At 32.9% G+C, this 21,744-nt stretch overlaps 1 protein-coding gene across 2 annotated transcripts in view; it reads left to right on the top strand.

Moving 5' to 3' along the window:
- The window catches only part of LOC145729054 (tachykinin-like peptides receptor 99D), a 164,523-nt gene that overhangs the window by 115,700 nt on the left and 27,079 nt on the right, over window positions 1–21,744 (top strand). For both annotated transcript variants that reach the window (XM_081979666.1, XM_081979673.1), the window contains exons 3-4: window positions 8,957–9,059; window positions 18,406–18,558. In XM_081979666.1, coding sequence (XP_081835792.1) covers window positions 8,981–9,059; window positions 18,406–18,558 — 232 coding nt within the window. In that variant the 5' untranslated portion in view covers window positions 8,957–8,980. The remainder of the gene's footprint in view (window positions 1–8,956; window positions 9,060–18,405; window positions 18,559–21,744) is intronic.

Raw genomic sequence — 21,744 nt, 5'->3', positions numbered from 1 at the left:
GATGAAACATTGTTGATTGGCAATGTCTTGGCAGAAGTTATACTGAAGTTTGGCATTGAATATGGATATTTGTAAGGGGAAATATATTTTACTCATGAAATAATATAAAGAATTTTAAGGTGGATTTATGCACGACGTTAAAATAGAATTAGTACGTTAAAGTTTAGTTAAATCAAATTAAGAAGTTGATCAACTTTTAACTTTCTTAACTTAATATTGATTTTAATGCTTATGTCGCATGGCTGGAATAAGATTTGGTACAAATGTCAATCACAGCTTATCTTGATTGACGTTTTCTTCTTTTGTCAGATACTTCCGCCAAAGGTGTGTGGATTTGGGAAAATAACAAAACACAAAACAAAAACTGCAATCAAAAACTTAAGTTAAGCACAAAGTAAGTAAAGAAAGAATGTTTTATCTGTGAATACAAATTAGTTCACAAGAGTAGTATATACTAATATACAGGGTGTCCGGAAAATACGTGTACAAAGTTTGACGACAGACTGCTGACGTCAAAATATGTCGATCTAAGCCGACTTAGTTATATCCAAAATTGTCTCGTTTAGCCGGTAGAGGGCGTCAAAAATTTGTAAAAATATTGGTTTTTTACTAAATTACGTGAAAACCTGCTAATGGATTTTAATGAATTTTAGTATGTAGACTAATACTATAAAATGACGTTTTCTAGTAGTATAGTCACCGGCTGTAAATAAGTGGAAGTGTTATAAAAGTGATATAATACGTCAACATTTCTCCTCATTTTTTATATGAACGGCGTTATGACAACCCAGATATTTTTGTCGAGTGACCGGAAGTATTTTGAAGCTATTTTACCTCTTTAATATTTCCCGGTGGATGAGCTGTTTCGCCAGAAAAAAAAAATTACAATTACCTGCATACATCAAAGTAGGTATAATAAAGTTGAAATTATTTATTGTAAGAAACTAAGTAAACCAAAAACATTACTTAAGCAAATGTGTAAAATGACCGCCATCTTGCTGAATACACTTATCAATACTCTTTAAGAAATGAAATTGTACCCAATATTTTTACAAATTTTTGACGCCCTCTACCGGCTAAACGAGACAATTTTGGATATAACTAAGTCGGCTTAGATCGACATATTTTGACGTCAGGAGTCTGTCGTCAAACGTTGTACACGTATTTTCCGGACACCCTGTATAAAATCGACTCCCAAATCGATGATTACAAGTTAATAGAACCTGTTAAACTCCCAAAAAACGAAACTTTACAGAAACAATGAAAAACTACATCGTTTGTTTAGAAATAGCAAGTTTGAAAGAATATATTTTTGTCTAGTACGTCAAATACATAAAGCAATTTATTTTAACAATTTAAGTACAAAACACACAATTTGACAACGACGATGAACAAAAACTTGTTTTAATTTAACGTCGAGCATAAATCAACTATTAGTGTGGCTAAAGCCTGTTTTAGGATGCATTCAACAAAAGTCAAACTGATTTCATTACTTTTCAAGTATGTTTGTGGTTTTATACCTCTATGGGATTGAATTTGACAGTGATAAGATTTAGAACAAAATAAAAAAAATTGATATTCAATATCTCGGTAACATCAACAGCTAGAGAGGCCAGTTTTGGCTCATTTTGTAGTTTTTTTTTCTCCTTTTTCTAATGGCGTTTTAGTGAAATCTATAAGAGTTCAAATAAAAAAGTTACAGTTACATCATTCAAAAATTGAAAAAATGCCATTTTTGCAAAAAGTGCAATTTGGGCAATTTTTTTATTTGTTCCAGAAGGGTTCCAATGCACAGCAAAGGGCATATTTATTCCAAAGAACCTTAAATTAGGTAAAATAAGTACAAAAAAAGCACTTTAAAATGTTTGATTTTTCAAAAAAAATTGAAAGATTGAAGGGGTATTAATGGTCTTTTTTTACTACTTTTTGAAATTCAATATCTCGGTAACATGAACAGCTAGAGAGGCCAGTTTTGGCTCATTTTGTAGTTTTTTTATCCTTTTCCTAATGGCGTTTTAGTGAAATCTATAAGAGTTCAAATAAAAAAGGCACAGTCATTCAAAAATTTAAAAAATGCAATTTTTGCAAAAAATGCAATTTTGGCAATTTTTTATTTAGCTCCAGGAGGGTTCCAATGCACAACAAAGGGCATATTTATACCAAGGGACCATAAATTATCCAGTCGGCATGATTTCTATTAATTCTATTCAATTCATTTGTAATGATTGAAAATTAATTGTGGTAAGAAATTTTGAATTATGTAAGGGTGGTTTGAAAGATTTGCTTTTTCCCTTTTTTTGAGAAAAGAATTACGGATAAATCCAACTTACCATATATCGTTGAAATCGTCTCGGCGTGTATTCAACAGTTGAATAAAATACAGGGTGTTCCATTTAAAAAAAAAACAGAAGTTTGATCTGTCACACTTTTTGGGACATCCTTTATAATTTAAGTAAGTTACGTGCAAATCTTTAGAACAAATTCTACAACTTTTGTATAAACATTTTTTTCTAAAATCATAAACAAAAAAGTTAAACGGGGTTGTTATTAATGAGACACCCTGTACTTGTTTTGAAAAATACAAAAAAAGCTTAAAACAAAAGTTTTAGAGAATATTGAAATATGTTGTTCAAAACTGTTTTTGAATATACAGGGTGCTTCAAAAAGGCGTGGCTCACAAAATATAATATTTTTTAAAATTAAGTTTAGTTCTCTTATTAGTCAATTATTCAACGCTTAGCAACGATTTTAACAATTTTTTATTCACTAGATGTTTAAAAAAAATTGTTTCCTTCTCGGGTGCGGTAAAATACACTTTTCCGCACTCATTTGACTTTTTTTTGTTAATAATGTGATATACCCAATCATAATAGTTTTACTAATACTTCGATTTTTCCATAAATATACAGGGTGATTCCAAAGTTGGGGCGTTTCCTTTCACCTGCGAATAGGGCTTCAAAAAATAGGGTTTTTTTTTCGTTTGAAGCTTTTTTGAAATATGAACAATAACGAAGATACAGGGTGTATACTATCGACATTTTATAACATTTTTTATCATCTTTTCAACGATATATAGAAAATCTAGATTGGAGAACAAATTACAGCGTCACAAGGCTTCAAACCTGGCAACATCGCTGCAAAGTCACAAAAAGTGACTCAGGTATTTTAATTTTTGAATTAAAATATCTGAAAAACTGTAAAAGTTAAAAAATTCTCTCAAACACCATTTTGAAGCATTCTGCATCTTTTTTCCATTTGACTGCAAATTACAGCGTCACAAGGGTTTAATCCCGGCAACAACTCTTTCAACTCACAAGAAGTGACACAATTTTTAAATTAAAATATCTCAAAAACTGAATAAGCTAGACAGTTTTTTCAAACGCCATATTGTGCATTTTCTATCTTCTTCCCAATGACATATAGAAAATGTAGATTGGAGTGAAAATTACAGCTTCACAAGGCTTCAAACCTAGCAACAACGCTACAAACTCACAAAAAGTGACACAATTTTCGAATTGAAATTTATCAAAAACTGAAAAAGTTAGAAAATTCGCTCAACCGACATTTTGTAAAATTTTTCATCCTCTTTCTAATGATATATAAAAAATCTAGATTGGAGTGCAAATTACAGCTTCACAAGGCTTCAAACTTAGCAACAACGCTGCAAACTCACAAAAAGTGACACAATTTTCGAATTGAAATTTCTCAAAAACTGAAAAAGTTAGAAAATTCGCTTAACCGACATTTTGTAACATTTTTCATCCTCTTTCTATTGATATATAAAAAATCTATATTGGAGTGCAAATTACAGCTTCACAATGCTTCAAACCTGGCAACAACGCTGCAAACTCACAAAAAGTGACACAATTTTCGAATTGAAATTTCTCAAAAACTGAAAAAGTTAGAAAATTCGCTTAACCGACATTTTGTAACATTTTTCATCCTCTTTCTATTGATATATAAAAAATCTATATTGGAGTGCAAATTACAGCTTCACAATGCTTCAAACCTGGCAACAACGCTGCAAACTCACAAAAAGTGACACAATTTTCGAATTGAAATTTCTCAAAAACTGAAAAAGTTAGAAAATTCGCTTAACCGACATTTTGTAACATTTTTCATCCTCTTTCTATTGATATATAAAAAAATCTAGATTAGAGTGCAAATTACAGCTTCACAATGCTTCAAACCTGGCAACAACGCTGCAAACTCACAAAAAGTGACACAATTTTCGAATTGAAATTTCTCAAAAAGTGAAAAAGTTAGAAAATTCGCTCAACCGTCATTTTGTAACATTTTTCATCCTCTTTCTATTGATATATAAAAAATCTAGATAGGAGTGCAAATTACAGCTTCACAATGCTTCAAACTTGGCAAAAACGCTGCAAACTCACAAAAAGTGACACAATTTTCGAATTGAAATTTCTCAAAAACTAAAAAAGTTAGAAAATTAAAAAAAAAATTTTGTTAATGTGTTTTGATAGGAAATAACCTGTCAGTTAGTTAAAATTACGTTAAAGTTATTTTTTATTTTCGTTTTTTCAGTAAAACTTTGACACCCTGTATCTTCGTTATTGTTCACATTTCGAAAAAATTTTATTTAACCTTGAACCTTATCTTTTGAAGCCCTATTCGCAGGTGAAAGGAAAGCATCAACTTTGGAAACACCCTGTATAATAGAAAATTGTCTGCAGCGATATTCTATATAAAGGTAGAATACACATATTTGGTACTAACGTTCTAAAAAAAATCTACTTTTTTCATTGAAATACCCGGTATAATTTAATTAATCTAATCTGAATCTAAATTTTCATTTCCTGTTTGTTGAAAATTAATAAACATTGTCAAACAACACAGAATCTTTTAATGGAAAGGGAGTAGTTGTTAGACCTGAGGTGATGCAACGCTATCAATTATCTCTATCTCAATTAGGCCTCTAGGCCTCGTTGGTATTACATTTTGATACACGAATACTAAACTGTTTTAGGTTAAGTGTGATTTTATCAAATCAAAAAACTCAATTTCTCACCCTAAAAACAAACCGATGAATAATTATTATCGAAAAGCATATTATTAGTTTAGCCAGTCCATCAAGCGAATGTCGCTGTTCAATGAAGTAATTTTGCTAAATGCGACACGTTTGTTTTCCAATTATCGGAAATGTGGTTTCCGATTGGATTATTTAGCGTGTCATAAATGATTATGATTTTTTCGAGACAAAAAAATTTTTCACTCAATAAAGCCGGCGCCCAACTACTTAAAGCAGTTTTTGGACATCCAGAGCACGTATTAATGCAATTTACGGTACGAGTGTCGTTTATAACCTGGAGGACGTGACGGATGATCGTCCTCAACTTTATGTTTTCTTGTTTAAAATGGTGGAAGGTTTTTGCAAACATGGCCGCTCGTTTATTTTAAACAAAAACACTACAAAGTTTCTTGTGACTCTGAATTTTTTATAGATGAAATGACTGAAATGCATATGCAGCAAGTGTAAAACATAATAAAGTGGCAGAAGTAAAGCTAAGACAAATAGAATAATATACAACCATTTTTCTATGAGAGTCATAATTTGAAGACATAGAGTGGTGTCAAACTATCCAATACTAAAAAAGGTAAGGAGAAACAGGAAAAATGGTTTTAAATTCATCTGATAGAAAAAAACCTGCTCTTCTGCTATTCTCAATGGTACTAGCCTCAATGCTCTATAACATAGCAGTTACCACATACATACCGCAAGTATTTACTAGCTTTGGGCACCTTTAAAAAAAAAACACAAGAATTAACGGTTTAGTCAAAAAACCCGAGATCTACTCTTACTTGGACACCCTGTACACATCATTTTTGGCAATAATACTTCCATGTTTTGCTTGGTAAACCAGCACTTAAACCACTAGGGCTGCTCCAAAATATTTTGGTAACTGATGCAGAATTGATTTAGACTTAAAAAAATATCTATAAGAATCAGTTTTAACCTCTTTTTAAAAAGTTTAAAGAAAAAAGTGACAAAAGTGATTGTGTTCAATTTTTCCCTGTGTAGTAACAACGAAAAAGGTTAAGACAATTCTGCTGGAGGGCACCCTGCAGGACAAATTTTAAACACCCTGTACAAAAGTCTAGTTTATTCATTTCTACGAATTAACTGGAAACTTCTCAAATCTTCTAGGTTCGATTCCACAGCTGTCAAATCTATAATAAGACCCAGGCGTACTTAAAAACCCCATCAAAACGAGTAAAATTTTCGGAAATAGAAGACTAGTTTAAATAATTTGGTCTGCTTGCAAAATGCATTCTAGAATTTTCTCAGGGTTACCTCGGGAAGTCTAGAAGCTTCTACGATCCATTTTATGTCAGTCAAACTTAGATTACAGTCTAGAGGAGCCCAGAAGTTTAGAATATCCTCATTACTCTAACATAAAAGATTTTGAATTACCTTCTAGGGGTTAGACTAAACTTTCTGAAAGCTTTCAGGTCCCATTCCATAGCAGTTCAACCTACAAGTATCTAAAAACCTTGAAATATCCTTATAACCCAAAAATAGGACTGTAACCTAGGTTGACTGTTATGGAATGAGACTTACAATCTTCTAAAAAAGTTCCATCTAACCTATATAAGGTACTAGATTAGATTCTATTTAGAAGTTCTAGAATCGTTTATTTTTTAAATTAATTTGATATTTCTAAGCTTTCGGGCACTTCAAGCTTATATTTTAAGTTTGACTGATATGGATTGGGTTCTGGAAGCTTCTAAAGTTTGCTAGTTGTTTCCAAGAAAGTTTAAACGAAAGAAGTGTTTGCTAAATAACTCAGAAACAAAAAAAAATCACAAAAAAAAGACCAAAACTTTTCCTAATTCAACACCATACATTCGCAGGACCGTTTTTTACTTCCAGTATACAAGGTGTGCATGAAAAGTATGGTGATTGACTGTTTTTGAGCACCCTTTAGGTAATTTTTCAGATAGAACTTTTTACTCAACACCGCTGGAAAAAGGGGCTCAAGACAGTTAATTTGAGTGGTTCAACTTCCTTGAACTCCCAAAAATAACCGATTTACAATGTGCTTAAATTTCAAACCACAACTTCAACTGATTTGAAAATTTGTTACATCAACCCAGTTTTTCCTAAATAACTAGATAACGGTGAAAGTTACGAAAAATTTGCTAAAGAACCAAAAATGTTCCCAACTAACTTCTCAACACAGCATCGTAAGTTTGTAGAACCGTTTTTGCTTCCAGTATACAGGGTGTGCATGAAAATTATGGTGATTGAGTGTTTTTGTTCACCCTGTATGCAATTTTTCAGACAGAATTTTTTGCTCAACATCACTGGAAAGAGGAGCTAAAGACGGTTAATTTGAGTAATTCAACTCCCTTGAACTCCCAAAAATAACCGATTTACAATGTGCTTAAATTTCAAACCACAACTTCAACTAATTTGAAAATTTGTTGCATCAACCCAGTTTTTCCCAAATAACTAGAAAACGGTGAAAGTTACGAAAAATTTGTAGGGGACCAAAAATGTTTCTAATCAACTTCTTAGCTCAGCACTGTAAGTTTACAGAACCGTTTTTGCTTCCAGTATACAGGGTGTGCATGAAAATTATGGTGATTGACTGTTTTTGGTCACCCTGTATGCAATTTTCAGATAGAATTTTTTGCTCATCACCACTAGAAAGAGGAGCTCAAGACGGTTAATTTGAGTGGTTCAACCTCCTTGAACTCCCAAAAATAACCGAGTTACAATGTGCTTAAATTTCAAACCACAACTTCAACTGATTTGAAAATTTGTTGCATCAACCCAGTTCTTCCTAAATAACTAGAAAACGGTGAAAGTTACAAAAAATTTGCTAAGAACCAAAAATGTTCCCAACCAACTTCTCAACACAGCACCGTAAGTTTGCAGAACCGTTTTTGCTTCCAGTATACAGGGTGTGCATGAAAATTATGGTGATTCACTGTTTTTGATCACCCTGTAGGCAATTTTTCAGATAGAATTTTTTGCTTAACACCACTGGAAAGAGAAGCTCAAGACGGTTAATTTGAGTGATTCAACCTCCTTGAACTCCCAAAAATAACCGAGCTACATTGGGCTTAAATTTCAAACCACAACTTCAACTGATTTGAAAATTTGCTGCATCAACCCAGTTTTTCCTAAATAACTAGAAAACGGTGAAAGTTACAAAAAATTTGCAAGAGTGCAAAAATGTTCGTAAAGAACTGCTAAACTATTCTCTGAAAGCTTAAAGCAAATTTCAATTAGACCCATAAATTTACTGGTAAAATTGGTAATTTTTCCTGTCACACTTAATTTTACTTTACCTTACGGGTCACGGTAAATTTACGCCTATAACTACTTTATAAAGAGTATCGAATTCTCAGAATCAAACTACAGTAAATTGAAGTCAGAAAAATGGAGGTATAATGCCAAAGTCAAATTAGAACATACAAAGAAAAATACTGTGACTCGTAAATTAAATGAGAAGAAACAACAATGCTTTTTCGCGGTTTTTTACCCTTTTAAAACCGGGAAAATTCTTTTCATTCAAAACTCACACTTGCGTCTGCGAAATTTCTAAACAAAACAACAATATCACAGTTTATCGTTCCCCCGCAACCCTTTCACTCACTGAATGGTGCGTTATTTTGAGTAAAACAATGACGTATGAGGGGGAGACTAAAAAGGGGGTGTACCACCCTCATCCCTATGCATTGTTTCCGCTTCAAGCTGTCTGGCGCGAAGTAATAGCGTGTTGATTTATCGAACGGACCTGAACAACATTCGGCAATTTGTTAATGGCCATAGATTTTGAGATATTTAGGCCTCTTTCGCGCTAAAGAACAGTGCGGAAAAGGTTTGCCGCTAATGAGGTCGTTGATAGGACCCGACTTCTAATTAGTTACCCTGTTTTTAATAGATGATTGGTTCATTACAGCTTTTTTGTAATATCTTTTGCAGAGTTCATGCTCCGACCGAGAGAACATGGCGGACTTCGCGGCGTTTCTTGAGAACGCGTCCATCCACAATTCTAGTCGATTTTTCTATAATGACACCTTTGAAGGTAAGCAATATTTGACTTTACTTTTGACTTTCCATGTCATATACAGGGTGTCTCAGGAGGCAAAATAATTGTTTTACTGAGTAAAATGACACTAAGATTTATAGAATTTAAACGGATTTCAATTGGTTTCAATTTTGTTTGTTGAAATGGTAAACCTCCTTGTTTGACATGTTTTCGTAAAACTTAACTGTCAATTTCGAGATGCACGAACAGACTAACCATAACGTTAAGTTAACCCCAAGTTTAACTAACTAAACTGTGTAAAACTGACTTTTAGTACTTCAGACAGGAATTAGTCACTTAGGAAGGTCACTTTAACAGGTTTCAGTTAAAATGAAGTTTTATACACAATTGAGCCTAAACACAGTTTGTAGAACTAACTATAAATTAGGGTGTAACTATTTAAATTGAGAGAGAATAGAGAGAATACTGACTTACTGGATTATCTACAGGGTGGTCCAGTTTTAAGTGTCAATAATTCACCATTTGATAGCCAATCAAAAAATAAGTTGACTTGCATTGTGTCATTTTTATGAAAAACGTTTCCTAAGGAAGATACAGTCCTCCAAATTTCAATTTAAAAAATCGTTTTATAGTTTAAAACTGAACATTCAAGACTTGTGAAAGTCCAAATTTGTACTGAATAGTCTAAAAACGTGCTTTTTACTATTAGGAATGGTCTTATGATTCGCTTTCTCAGACTGCCATCCTGGTTGTCTGAGAAGTGTCTGAAACTGGCATTCAAGAACTAAAAAAAGTCTGGAAATCAAGACCAAGATTGTATTGTGCATGAAACTCATTTTTTACTACTAAAAATAGTATAAAAGTTGGCTTTTAATGCTAGAACGGACCTTACTAGGACTAAAGAGAGTCCAAAAGTATATTTTCAAGACTTTAATTGGTGTACAACTCAATTTTCTGGACTGGACAACAAGTCTAGAAGTAAATTAAATTTTCGGACTATTTTATTTCTAAAAATTAGTTCTCAAGACTATTATTGTAGCATTTGGTACCAAAATTTTTTACTTTTATTACTGAAGAAACTTGACTTTTGGAAATAGTCTTAAACTCGATTTTTCAGTCCTAAAAAGCATTAAAAACAGTCTGAATTTCTTACAGATGCTACAATTTATTGCACCTATGAGTGTAGAAGTCAATTTAATAGTGAAGAAGCTTGAAATAACATTTTCAAGATTATGGTCAGTGGACAAACTGGCTTATAGGCCTGATAAAGTCAAAAACTTTGTAAAGATAGTCTTGAAACTCGATTTGAGGCACTGAAAACAGCTTTAAAACACTAAAAACAGTCTAGTTTATTAAGAAATACCCGAATTTTTAGCACTGAGGTGTCTAGAAGTCGATTTAATAGTGACAAAGTTTGGAATGCTATTTTAAGTCTATGCTATGAAGAATGTAAAAATTGTTTTTTAAGTTTGCTATGTCAATAACTTGGTGAAGATCGTCTTGAAACTCGATTTTCCAAGCTGAAAGCAGTTTTGAAGCACTAAAAATAGTCCAGAATTCGAAGAAAATGAAAAGCAAAGTAAAAAGCACGAAAAGTTCGTGTTCAAGACAAATTTCATGAATCTAATGTCAATGTCCTGCATCTAAGACTATTTTCAAGACTAAAATATTGAAATTTGTCTTCAAATTATGAAAACTTACTTCAAATGCAAATTTTAAGCTTCTGATGTCACTTTTCATTTTGTCAGTCACATTTTGGGGTTCAAGTCAATTTTTAAGGTTTAAATGTATGAATTAGTAGTAACAAATTCTTGAAAAAGTAGTTTTTATGTCTACAAGTCAATTTTTAGTATTAAAGTCTCTCGATTTGCATGAAAACTGGTTACAAACACAATTTTTAAGCTTCTGAAATTTTTATCTTTTCTAATTCAATTTTCAAAACTAAAGTCTTTTAAAAATGGTGAGGTTTTGTTTTTTGTTTATCAATCCCAATCCTCTGACCGGTTTCGCCGTATTACGGCTCATCAGAGAGGCTATAGGGCTTGATAACCAAAGAACAAAACCTTCGTTCCAGTATAGTCAACTGGATGCCAGAAATGATAGTTGTGTGCAACATCTGGTGACATCTGTACTCAACTCTATGAGTTAGAAAGTACAGATGGCGTTCCAAAATCTAGGAACAGCACCATTAATGCCAAAAAAATAAAACAAAACAAAACCTCACCATTTTCAACCAATCAGATCGGTGTTTACCGAATGATGCGGCATTAATGGTGCTGTTCCTAGATTTTGGAACGCCATCTGTACTTTCTAACTCATAGAGTTGAGTACAGATGTCACCAGATGTTGCACACAACTATCATTTAAAGTCTTTTAGTTTGTCTGGAAACTATGAAAACTGGCTACAATAATATTTTTTAAACTTCTTAAGTGAATTTTCCGTTTCCAAGACAATTTTGAAGTTGGGTTGGGTTAGTTTTGGGTCTTTGACCGTAATAACGTGTAATAAAGTGCTTGTTCCAAATTTGATCAATATTGCTCCAACGATTTGACAGTTATGACAAAAAAAACGATTTTTTAAACAGAAATTTGAAGGACTGTATTTTCCTTAAGAAGCACTTAAGGAAACATTAAGGACACCATAGCAGCAGTGGAGGCTTTGAGGGATAAAATGAGAGTGTATAAGGAGAGAATGGAAGTGGATGGAGTGCCGGGCGGTCTCCGCGAGATAGCCTGGCAATTCCTGAATGACAGAATAGTAGTGAGTGGGGAAGTGAGTGAAAGGGTAAAGAGGGGATGTCCACAGGGTTCAAGCCTGGTTCAAGCCTGGAGATGTTTGATGAGGAGGATGAAAGAGGAGCAGTGTATGCACAGGCCTTCGCTGACGACCAAGTAGTCCTGTGAAGGAGATCGAAAAAAGGTGGGAGAGAGTCTGGGAATCGAGTGAAAGATGGGAGAAAACGGGTCGTATGAGATATAACAAGGCCAAAACCAGGACGATGTTGGTGAAGACCTCCGGTGGTGAGACTGGGGGAAGAGAGAGTGACTTATGGTGAATGGGTAGACGTGATAGGCATTAGAATGGACAGGAAAGGCATGTTCATTGAACATGCCAAGCATGTAAGAGGAAGGATGGAGGAGGCAGTCAGTAAATTGACTGACCTCTGCAGAAATAAAGGAAGAATTGACAAGGAGAAGGTGAGGGCGATCATGGAGAGAGTAGCGGCACCTGCGGTGCTTTACGGCAGTCAGATCTGGGGGGAAAGGGCGAGTGACAGTAGAGTGATAAGGCACTTGGGGGCGGCGGAGAGGAAGTTTCTGCTGGCTTCGGTCCGGTGCTACCGGACCGTTGCCTCGGAGACCCTCAGGGTCGTCAACGGCACGTCACCGTGGCACTTGGCGGCCGCCGCGGCCTTCAAGTTTAGGGGTGAATCTCGAAGGGCGTGCGAGAAAGAGAGAGCAAGGGAAGACGACAGACCGTTTCCGGGATGGGGACTCTGGAAAGCAGCGGAGAACCGGTTAGATGGAGAGGTGCAGGTCGTCTGGGTGGATGCGAGTGTGCAGGATGGATGGACGGGAGTGGGGATATGGGGAAAGCGGACAGCCTGGCCAGAAAGGCTCGATGGGAAGGCCTTTGGTAGTGGTTTTGCTTCATAGTGGGTACAGGAAACGACTCAAGCCCTAATAAGGGTCAGGAAGCGACACTTCACGGTATGTGAGTGGATAAAATCACTAGTACAGGGTGTCCAGATTTAGTGTGTTTTGACAGGAAAACCCCATTTCCTGACTAAATAGGAAAAAACTTAGGAATGTTTTTATTTCACTTCGATATTTTAATAAGACTCCAAAAAACAAATATAGTTTACTATTGGCCGACAAAAAACAAATTTAGTTTGTCGTCAATTATTAGCAATTAGCTGGAGCCAACACATGACCAAATAAATTATTCCTATTGTTATTTTTTCAATTCCCAACTTTATTCTTGTTAATTTACTGCTGAATAAAACGCTTTTTACAGCCAAACCACGCGTTGAATAATTAACTTGTACTGTGTTAAAACTCGAATAAATGTCTGTAAAATTCTGCTCGTACTGGGTGATTTTAAAAATCTCTTTTTATACTATCAAAGTCATACTTTATGGAACATTTAAATTAAATTAAATTCGTATTTGGTTAGATTGTTGCTGTCAGTGTAAAGGAGGACGTCTCATTAAGTACATTAAAGAATTGCCAAAGAAAACAGAAATAAATAAGACAAAAGTTTGAACGAGAGAAGAGAAGGTGCTACATCAGAACATTTTCAATAATGAAGACAAAGGAATCAAATGCTACTTAGAAGAAGAGCAGACCAGACTGAAGAAAGAAACAGTAAAGATGAGAAAGACGAAAAAAGTGAGATATAGAAAATAACAAAAATACACCAAAGAACATCAACGATATAAGTAAGCAATCTTTGCATCGTAATTGCGTCGGAATAGTCTTCTTGATATTCCGTGATAGTTTGGAAAATAAAATTACTGTGATTTGCTGTGATAAAAGATAACAGTGAGGAGGGTAAAACTGTGTTAGAATTCACATTAAGGGAGAAATTCAATTCAACATTAGAACCAAGTTTTGTAAAGTTCTATATCTGAATTACGTTAATTGCTTAAACGTTTTGTAGTCTGTACTGTTAAAAATTCGATAAAATGTGGTTCCATAATTTTGAAATTCGCCGGGTTATATCGTCTTGGTTACGTAAGTGACAAAATTAGTTTTGGAAGAAAATCCTCTGACAGAAGATCTGCATGCATTCCCAAAAATGAAGATTTTGTGACAGACATTTCCTAGCAGAGGAATTTTTTGTGATTTGATATGTCCTGGCCAGCTAGAGTTCCTGACACTACTTTGACTTACTTTGGGATTATTTAAAATGTAGTGTATTCAAAAGAACTAGCAGAAATTCAAGCTAGTTCCTAGAATGTGCTTAACAAGGTTATGATACAATTCGTACGTCGTTTCAATAAAATTTCCATAATTTTCATATACTTTAAGGTAATTAATGTAATGATGCTTATTAAAAATTGAATTATTTTGATTCTCACTGTATATATCGCAAAAACATGTTTCTTGAAAGTATAACTTGTTGCTTGATTTAATAAAGTTATACATATTGCCTTATACCTAACTACTGAAGAAAGTTTAACCTCAGAATACTTACTTCAATTATTACTAATTACATTTTCTTGCCCTTCTCCTTTAACGTCCTAACCCTTTTTGATCAGAAGAGTCATGTTCAATATTATAACTACACCCAATTCGATTACCCAGTCAGTATATCAATATTCAGTTGCTAAGTTAAGTCTAATTTTAGAATAATTAGGTAGACTAGACGTTGTTAACTTTTAACATTTTGTTTAGTTACTTACAAAGTTATTGGAACAAAATATTTATAATAATAATTACTTTCTAAGGTGTTTTGTTAATTAAACTTAATGGTAATATGTGATGTTTTGTATTTAATAAAATGACAATTTTTAATTAGTTTGCCCAATTTTATTAGGTAAATTTTTCAGTTTTTTTTATCAAATTTTCAGATAATATTTAATGCTTGTTTATAGGTCTATCAATACAATTTTGACAGTTCTGACCTACAAATACACGCTTCAGACCGAATTTAATCTGTTACAAACATGTCAGCTGGCAAAAACCATAGAGCTATTAAACTAAAAAAAAATCACTTAAAAAATGTTTGAATTAGTGTTCCACTACGTTATATGTATTTTGTAGCTTCAGAAGTTAAATCTGTGGAATCTGTCACAATGGTGGTTACGGTCAAATCCCACTCCCCATAAAGCTATAAAACTACAAGTAACCTGCTTAAAGCACTTATAGTTAGTACAGTTGTAAATCATATGCTTGTTTATAGGTCCATGAGTAGAAATAGATAGTCATGATGTGTATCTGTTTATTTTAATAACAGTTTAGTATCTCTAGTAAATTCTCAAATATCACTCCATGGAGCAATAAAATTACAAAACTTGTTTATAAGCAATACAATCAGTATAAATCATATTGTTAGGCAGTTTATAGTTTTATTAGTTGTTTTTTGGCAGTTGTGAATGGCCGAAACTGTCGAATCTAACTTCATGAGCATATCACATTTAATTCTTGTTTATAGGTCTATCAATTAAATTTTGACAGCTCTGGCGGTTCGTGACGGACCACCCTGTATACCACCCTTGTCTGATATCAAAAAAAATAGATTTGAAAAATTCCTGAAATGTCTCACAAAGAAAGAAAGAGAGATAAATTAGCTGAATCTAAATTTTATTAAAAACTAAAAATCGTGAATTCGTAATGGTTGCAAACATACAGAAACTTAATACTCGTACCAAGTATCCTCATAACCTGATTGATTATTAGTTGAATAATCGCTTAATTAAATGAAAGTCTCACCTAAAAGGAGATTATTTGTTGCAAATGATAGTTAATAACTAAGACTGTTAACAATTTGCTTACCTACTTAACTTTACATTCAGTGCAAACCGTAGAATAAGATCAAAAAAACTAACAACTACAAAAAATGTTATTTTAACTGGTCACTTTCTAATCAAGACTACAAACATTGATAAACTTAATGAACAGTGATAAGATTCAAAAATAAATCTGTTCTTAAGCACGTGATTCCTAATATTTGATTTCAAGTAAACAAAACCGTCAGCTTTGAAGCAAATTCAGAGGTAATCCTGTAAAAACCTGTTTCCTATCCATCATCTTCTGACTTGACACCGAGTGACTTTAATAAGATATCAAAACCTGGCTGAGAAAACAAGGAATAACGCAAACAAACACACTGTTTGACTGATATTATAATGTTATTATTCATTTGTAATGGTAATGGCAATGGAAATTTTGTGTGCCTTTTCAATTAAACCAATAATCGATTAAAATAATATTCCAATTTTGTATTTGGTTAAATTCAACTAAACTGCTCGTCATTTTTAAAAACCTCGTAATTTCGAAACGAATCAACAGATTCTAATGCGGTTTGGACTGCCATTGGGCTTGGTTTATTGGCTTCTTACTGACGCAAAAAACTTTTGCTTTAACGCACTCTAGTTGCCTTATACAGGGTGTCAAAGAAGTGCGTAAAAAAAAATTAAATATTCAAGTAGTACCCAATTGACCAATATTTTTTTTTTGGTTTTGTTTTAACATTAGGAAGTGTTATTTCAGATCTCAAGAAATACTAATTTAGCTCGAATTAAGTTATGCTTTTAGCTTTTTATGTGTCATTTAGTTGGGTGTAGATCCAATATTATCTGTTACATAATTTTTAAAGCAACTTCATGACCAATAAGGTCATACAGGGTGGCTAGAGACAATCAAAGTGGGAGAAAAACGAGTGCAAAAATATAAAAGTTTTAAATTACAGTCACTTTACTAATAAATATTTTTTTCTTACATACTTGTAGTAACTTGTTGTCTAGGGTATTATCTCGGAATGTTTTTGGACGTTTCTTAATTAACGTCATGTGTCCGAAGAAATATCTATTTTTTGGGAAAATGGATATAACACTGTTCAATCTTGAATTAAGCCATATTAGCAGGTTTCTATCTATTCAAATGCAGTTATATGTTCAACACTATCTGTTACATAATCTAAAGACTTTTCAGGACAAGTCCCATATTTGGTAAGACCTTACAGGGTGTCCAGCGACAGTGAGTAAAACTTGAAATTGTTTGAACAAGTTGTTCTTCCACTTTAACTGTAAACACCCTGTATGTTTCTATCGGTCAAGCGTGTTGACTTAAAATTATGCAACACATAATATGTAACCTACACGTGACTTAAAATGACAGTTCAAAGCTACTGCCTTAATTCGAGAACCACTGCTGTGTCGCATTTTTTGGATAAATTGATATTTCTTGAGTCATAGAATTGGGAAACGGCCAAAAACTTCCCGAGATATTGACCTAAGCAACACTTCCTTAAGTTAAAACCAAAAAAAAAAAATATTGGTCAATTGGACTTGAAAATTTCACTTTTTGGCACGCGCTTCCTTTCCACCCTGTATAGTACAGTGGCGGTGCATATAAGTCAGGGTTTTTTCCATCAACAAAAAGCCAATAAATTAAGCTCAATGACAGTCCAAACCGTGTCAAAATCTGTCAATTTTTTTAGAAATAGCGGTTTTAAAAATGACCCAAAAAAATCTCTGTCAGAATTGTATAATTGTACTTTTTTGATCTCAAAAATGGTAAGAGATAGAGTGTATGAAAAAATTGCTGTTAATTTAAAATTTAACTTGCAATTTTGCAAAAATAATAAAAAATATGTGTTTTTTCTGTTGATGAAACATAAAATTCAGATTATTGACACTTTGTCAATTGCAACGTTCCTTTCTTTGACAAAAACATGACAACGTCACATTTGAAGTCGGATGTTTCTGTTTTTGGTAACCATTGTCAATTTATTTCTTTTTTAAATACCATTCTACGAGGAATATTACAGAAGTTTTTTCTTGAAATTCGGCCTTTTAAAAGGCTAATTTCCCAATTTTACAAATGTCAATTTTGTTGCTTAAATTTACTAGAATAACCGTCTGATAACTTTTTTTCTGAAACATTGAAGGTTAGAAAACTAATATCAGTATTCTATCGATTGTACAAATGTCAATTTAGTTGCATTGTTGTAGTGTTAGATTGAGGGAGAAACCTTCTACGGATTTTTAGCTTTTAGAGCATTGATTTTGACGCTCTCTGGCGGCCAAACGGAAAGACTTGTCCGCTCAAAGTCACGATTGCCCAGCTACGGTACTTTAATGTCGACATATTCACGATTGAATTGAAAAATGCAAAAAGCTTTTTAAGATTTTCGAATGGGATTTTTCCCAAGTTAGAGATCTGAAACTTGTAACTTTTATCACAGATTCTAGTAAATTTAGGCTAGTAAAATGGCAATTGTAAAATCGATTTCCGAAATTAGTTATTAAAGGCCAAATTTGAAGCAAAAAATGTCTGGATTATTCTCAAGACGGTTAGAATTTGAAAAAAGTGTTACAACTCTAAATTGCGCAATTTTGCCATGATTTAACTAACTTTTGCGAGATTTCCATACTTACACACCAATTTGCGGCACCTTGTATATAATTTTTGCTTTGTCGATTGAAACTGGAAAAACCCCATTTAAACTGGTAGAGAAAACTCCACGTGCTGTAATTAAATCATAACAGCCGCAGCGAGTTTTCCATAACAAAGAAATCCGAAGTCAGCGGTTTAATAAGCAAAAGCGTAACTTATTTACCGAGAGATTGGAGGTGCTTGCTCTAACTAACCTCTCATTTGGACCGCTTTATTAAAGGTTATTTCAAATTGAATTTTCTTTTTTTGCTTGCAGATCGTAACCAGTTTATATTACCCGTATGGAGGCAGGTGTTGTGGAGTATCCTTTACGCTGGAATGGTGCTTGTGGCAACTGGAGGGAATTTGATTGTAATTTGGATAGTTTTGGCGCATAAAAGAATGAGGACTGTAACCAATTATTTTTTATGTAAGTTTCCTTATTAATATAATTAATTTTTATAAACCATAAATGTGGGAGTTGTGCAACAAAAATTGAGTCCATTAAACCAAGGCGTATAATACTCGGGGATTATGGACCTGGTTAATAATGCACTTTGGTCGGCAGCATACTCATTATTATGAGCGGGAGCGGCCTCCGTTACGTAACTCCAGAAAAACAACTATTTTTAAAGTTACTTAATCTGGGAAAAGGTTTCAGGTTTTTTGCTTTAGTATTCCGGAACAAAATTTAATTTTGCACTACCTGCTATTTTTTAAAACTCTGTTTTGGTTTACCATTCATTTTGCGCATTTCAGAACATGCATATAATGCAATTTATGCACGTGTGATAAAAGATAAACCAACCGTAAGAATAACCGTAGGACAGAGAAACATAGACTAAAAACCAGTCAAAAAATCATTGCAGGAGATAATTGCATCGTTGTATTGCCAAATGATTATCCCAATTTGTCGAATATACTTAATATAAACTTCTTGTCAAAAAGACAGCAAATTTCAAGCACTAAAAACAGTCCGGAAATCAAGACAAAGTTTGTTGCGGTTAAAACACATTTTTTACTACTAAAAATAGTCTAAAAATTTACTTTTAAGCCTAGAAATTACTTTACTAAGACTAAAGGAGTCCGAACGATCTATTTTTTCTTTTAACAGTTTATTTTAACAGTCCAAATTAAATTTTCGGACCTTCAGTTTTAGAAATTAGTGTTCAAGACTAATATCGTAGCATTTAGTGTCAAAACTATTTAATTTCATTACTAAAGAGTTATAAACTGGACTTTTACTAGAATTAATAGTCTGAAACTCAATTTTTTAGTCTTAAAGCACTAAAAACACTTCTGATTGAGTAGTAGAAGAATTTAATATTGAAGAAGCTTGAAATGACATTTTCAAGACTATGGACATTGTACAAACTGGCTTTCAGGGTTGATAAATCAAAAGTTTTGTGCATGTAGTCTTGAAACTAGATTTTTTAGGCTTAAAGCACTAAAACAGTCTAGATTGTTAAGAAACGCTTAAATTTTTTTACACTGAGGTGTCTAGAAATCATCATCCATTTAATAGTGACAAAGCTTGAAAGGACATTATTACTTGTGTTTTAAGTCTGCTATGTCAAAAACTTGGTGAAGATAGCCTTGAAACTTGATTTTCCAAGTTGAAAGCAGTTTTAAAGCACTAAAAATAATCCAGAATTCTAAGAAAATGAAAAGCAAAGTAAAAAAACTTGAAAAGTTAGTCTTCAAGTCAATTTTCATGAATCTAAATATATATCTATAATCTTGTAGTCAAAAATTCAAGAGAAAGTAGTTTTTCATGTCTACAAGTCAATTTTCAATATTAAAGTTTTTCAATTTAACTGAAAACTATAACGACTTACTACAAAGACCTCTCAAATGAATTTTCACAGTTTACTGGTTTCAAAGTAAATTTTCAAAACCAAAGTCTTTCAATTTGTCTAAAAACTGAGAAATTGTGAGCGGTCTCTAAAATCATTTGGAAATGCGAGAAGCCCCTAATGTTCGTTTTCCCAACATTGGCTAAGTTGAGGTTAAGGACTTAGCTAAGTTTAGTTTAGACTGTGTTATTTTGCACCTAATCTCTCACATTCAAACCTCAACCCAAAAGTCTCTAAAAGTGTTCTACATCTTAAAAACATTTTTTTCAACCAGACTTTGCTTTATACAGAGGCGCTTTCTTTCGACCCATGATTTCTGATCCAAAAGCGTTATGATCTAAAAGTCACATGGCACCATGATTACAAATCACGTGACTTTTGGATCATGACGCGTTTGGATCCGAAAGAATATGGCTCAGTACAGCAAAGATATTGTATATTACAATATCTTTGCTATTATTTTAGGTTCACAAAATAATCACAATATCTGTCAAAAGCTTGACAAGTGATTCAGAAATTCAGAAAAACAATCTCTTTATGTACCTCGTGCTACTGAGAAACAAATGAGAAAGTGATTATTTTCTCATTTAAGTGAATGAAATAAAAAGTAAAGAACAAACAAAATTTAAAAATTCACAACTTTTAATTATCAAATTGTGCTAATTAAACAAAATGTTTACATTTGTAAATTAAATCAATCTTTCAGTCTAATAACATAAAATGCAAATTTGCATGCTCACAAGAACATTTTTCTGATCTACGAAATCAACTCAAATGGTTTTGAGGCTCAGATAAAAATTCCATAATAAGTTAAAAATACGAACTTTTAGTGTTGAAACAATTAATAATAACCCTTTTGTGTTCCACTCTTTTTTGAAAAAATGACTTACTCTAAAACAAAACGGAAACGTATGCAAATCGAAGCTCAAAATGAAAAGGGAGAGATAAATGAAGCTTTTAGCGGTAAAAACTTTTAAACTTTGACTCATCCAAACTTTTCTTACTGATTAATATATTTGACGTTCATTTAATTAAAAAGTTTGCCGATTATAGATTGGGTACAGGGTTTCTTTATATTCGCTCAAGCTTTGCCGGAAAAAGCAGGTAACTGAAAATCCTGTTTAAGAATGTAATCAGCAAAGAGTAAGCTAAAAGTTGAAAGGTATCATTCAAAGTTAGTTTGCAAAAATTAAAGCAAATGAATTCTAAATTATAAATTTTAAAAGAAATTACTTATTCTACAGAGAATGTAAATGTAAAAATATTCTCATTAGTGCAAAAAAACCGCAGAGGTTAAATAACAGTAACATACACAGTTTCCAATTTAAGTAACCAAAACCAGTATAAGTAGGAAATTATGATTAAATTAAGGCCTAAAATTTGTTTTTAACTAAAAATAGGTAAAAAATTTTACTTAATCTGTTAGTTAAATCAAGTTCAGAGAAAATAATATTCCAAAACAGATTGTGTAAATCAAATTTCTACTGACATACCATTTTGCTCTTTCGACTTTTTACCTTTCATGGAAAATGTTCAGTTTGTCATTATGTCTATCTTGATTTTCAAAGCTTTTGCAAGTCGAACCCCTTTTATTTATTACACAAATCGTCTAATAAAAAAGAGGATCTCTTTTTGAGGTATAATGAGTCTATTTGCTGACGCTTTTGACATTTTATATTATTCATTAGTTATTGCAATCAGGGTATTTAAGGTATTAAATTAAAATATTTGGTTTCACAAATTTATCGTATTTACGTGCA

Source organism: Ips typographus, linkage group LG1, assembly GCF_016097725.1.
Source record: "Ips typographus isolate SLU linkage group LG1, UJ_Ityp_2.0, whole genome shotgun sequence".
In the NCBI taxonomy this organism is placed as follows: Eukaryota; Metazoa; Arthropoda; class Insecta; order Coleoptera; family Curculionidae; genus Ips; species Ips typographus.
Note: the sequence above shows the minus strand (reverse complement) of the source record. Positions and strands in the feature narration are given on the sequence as shown.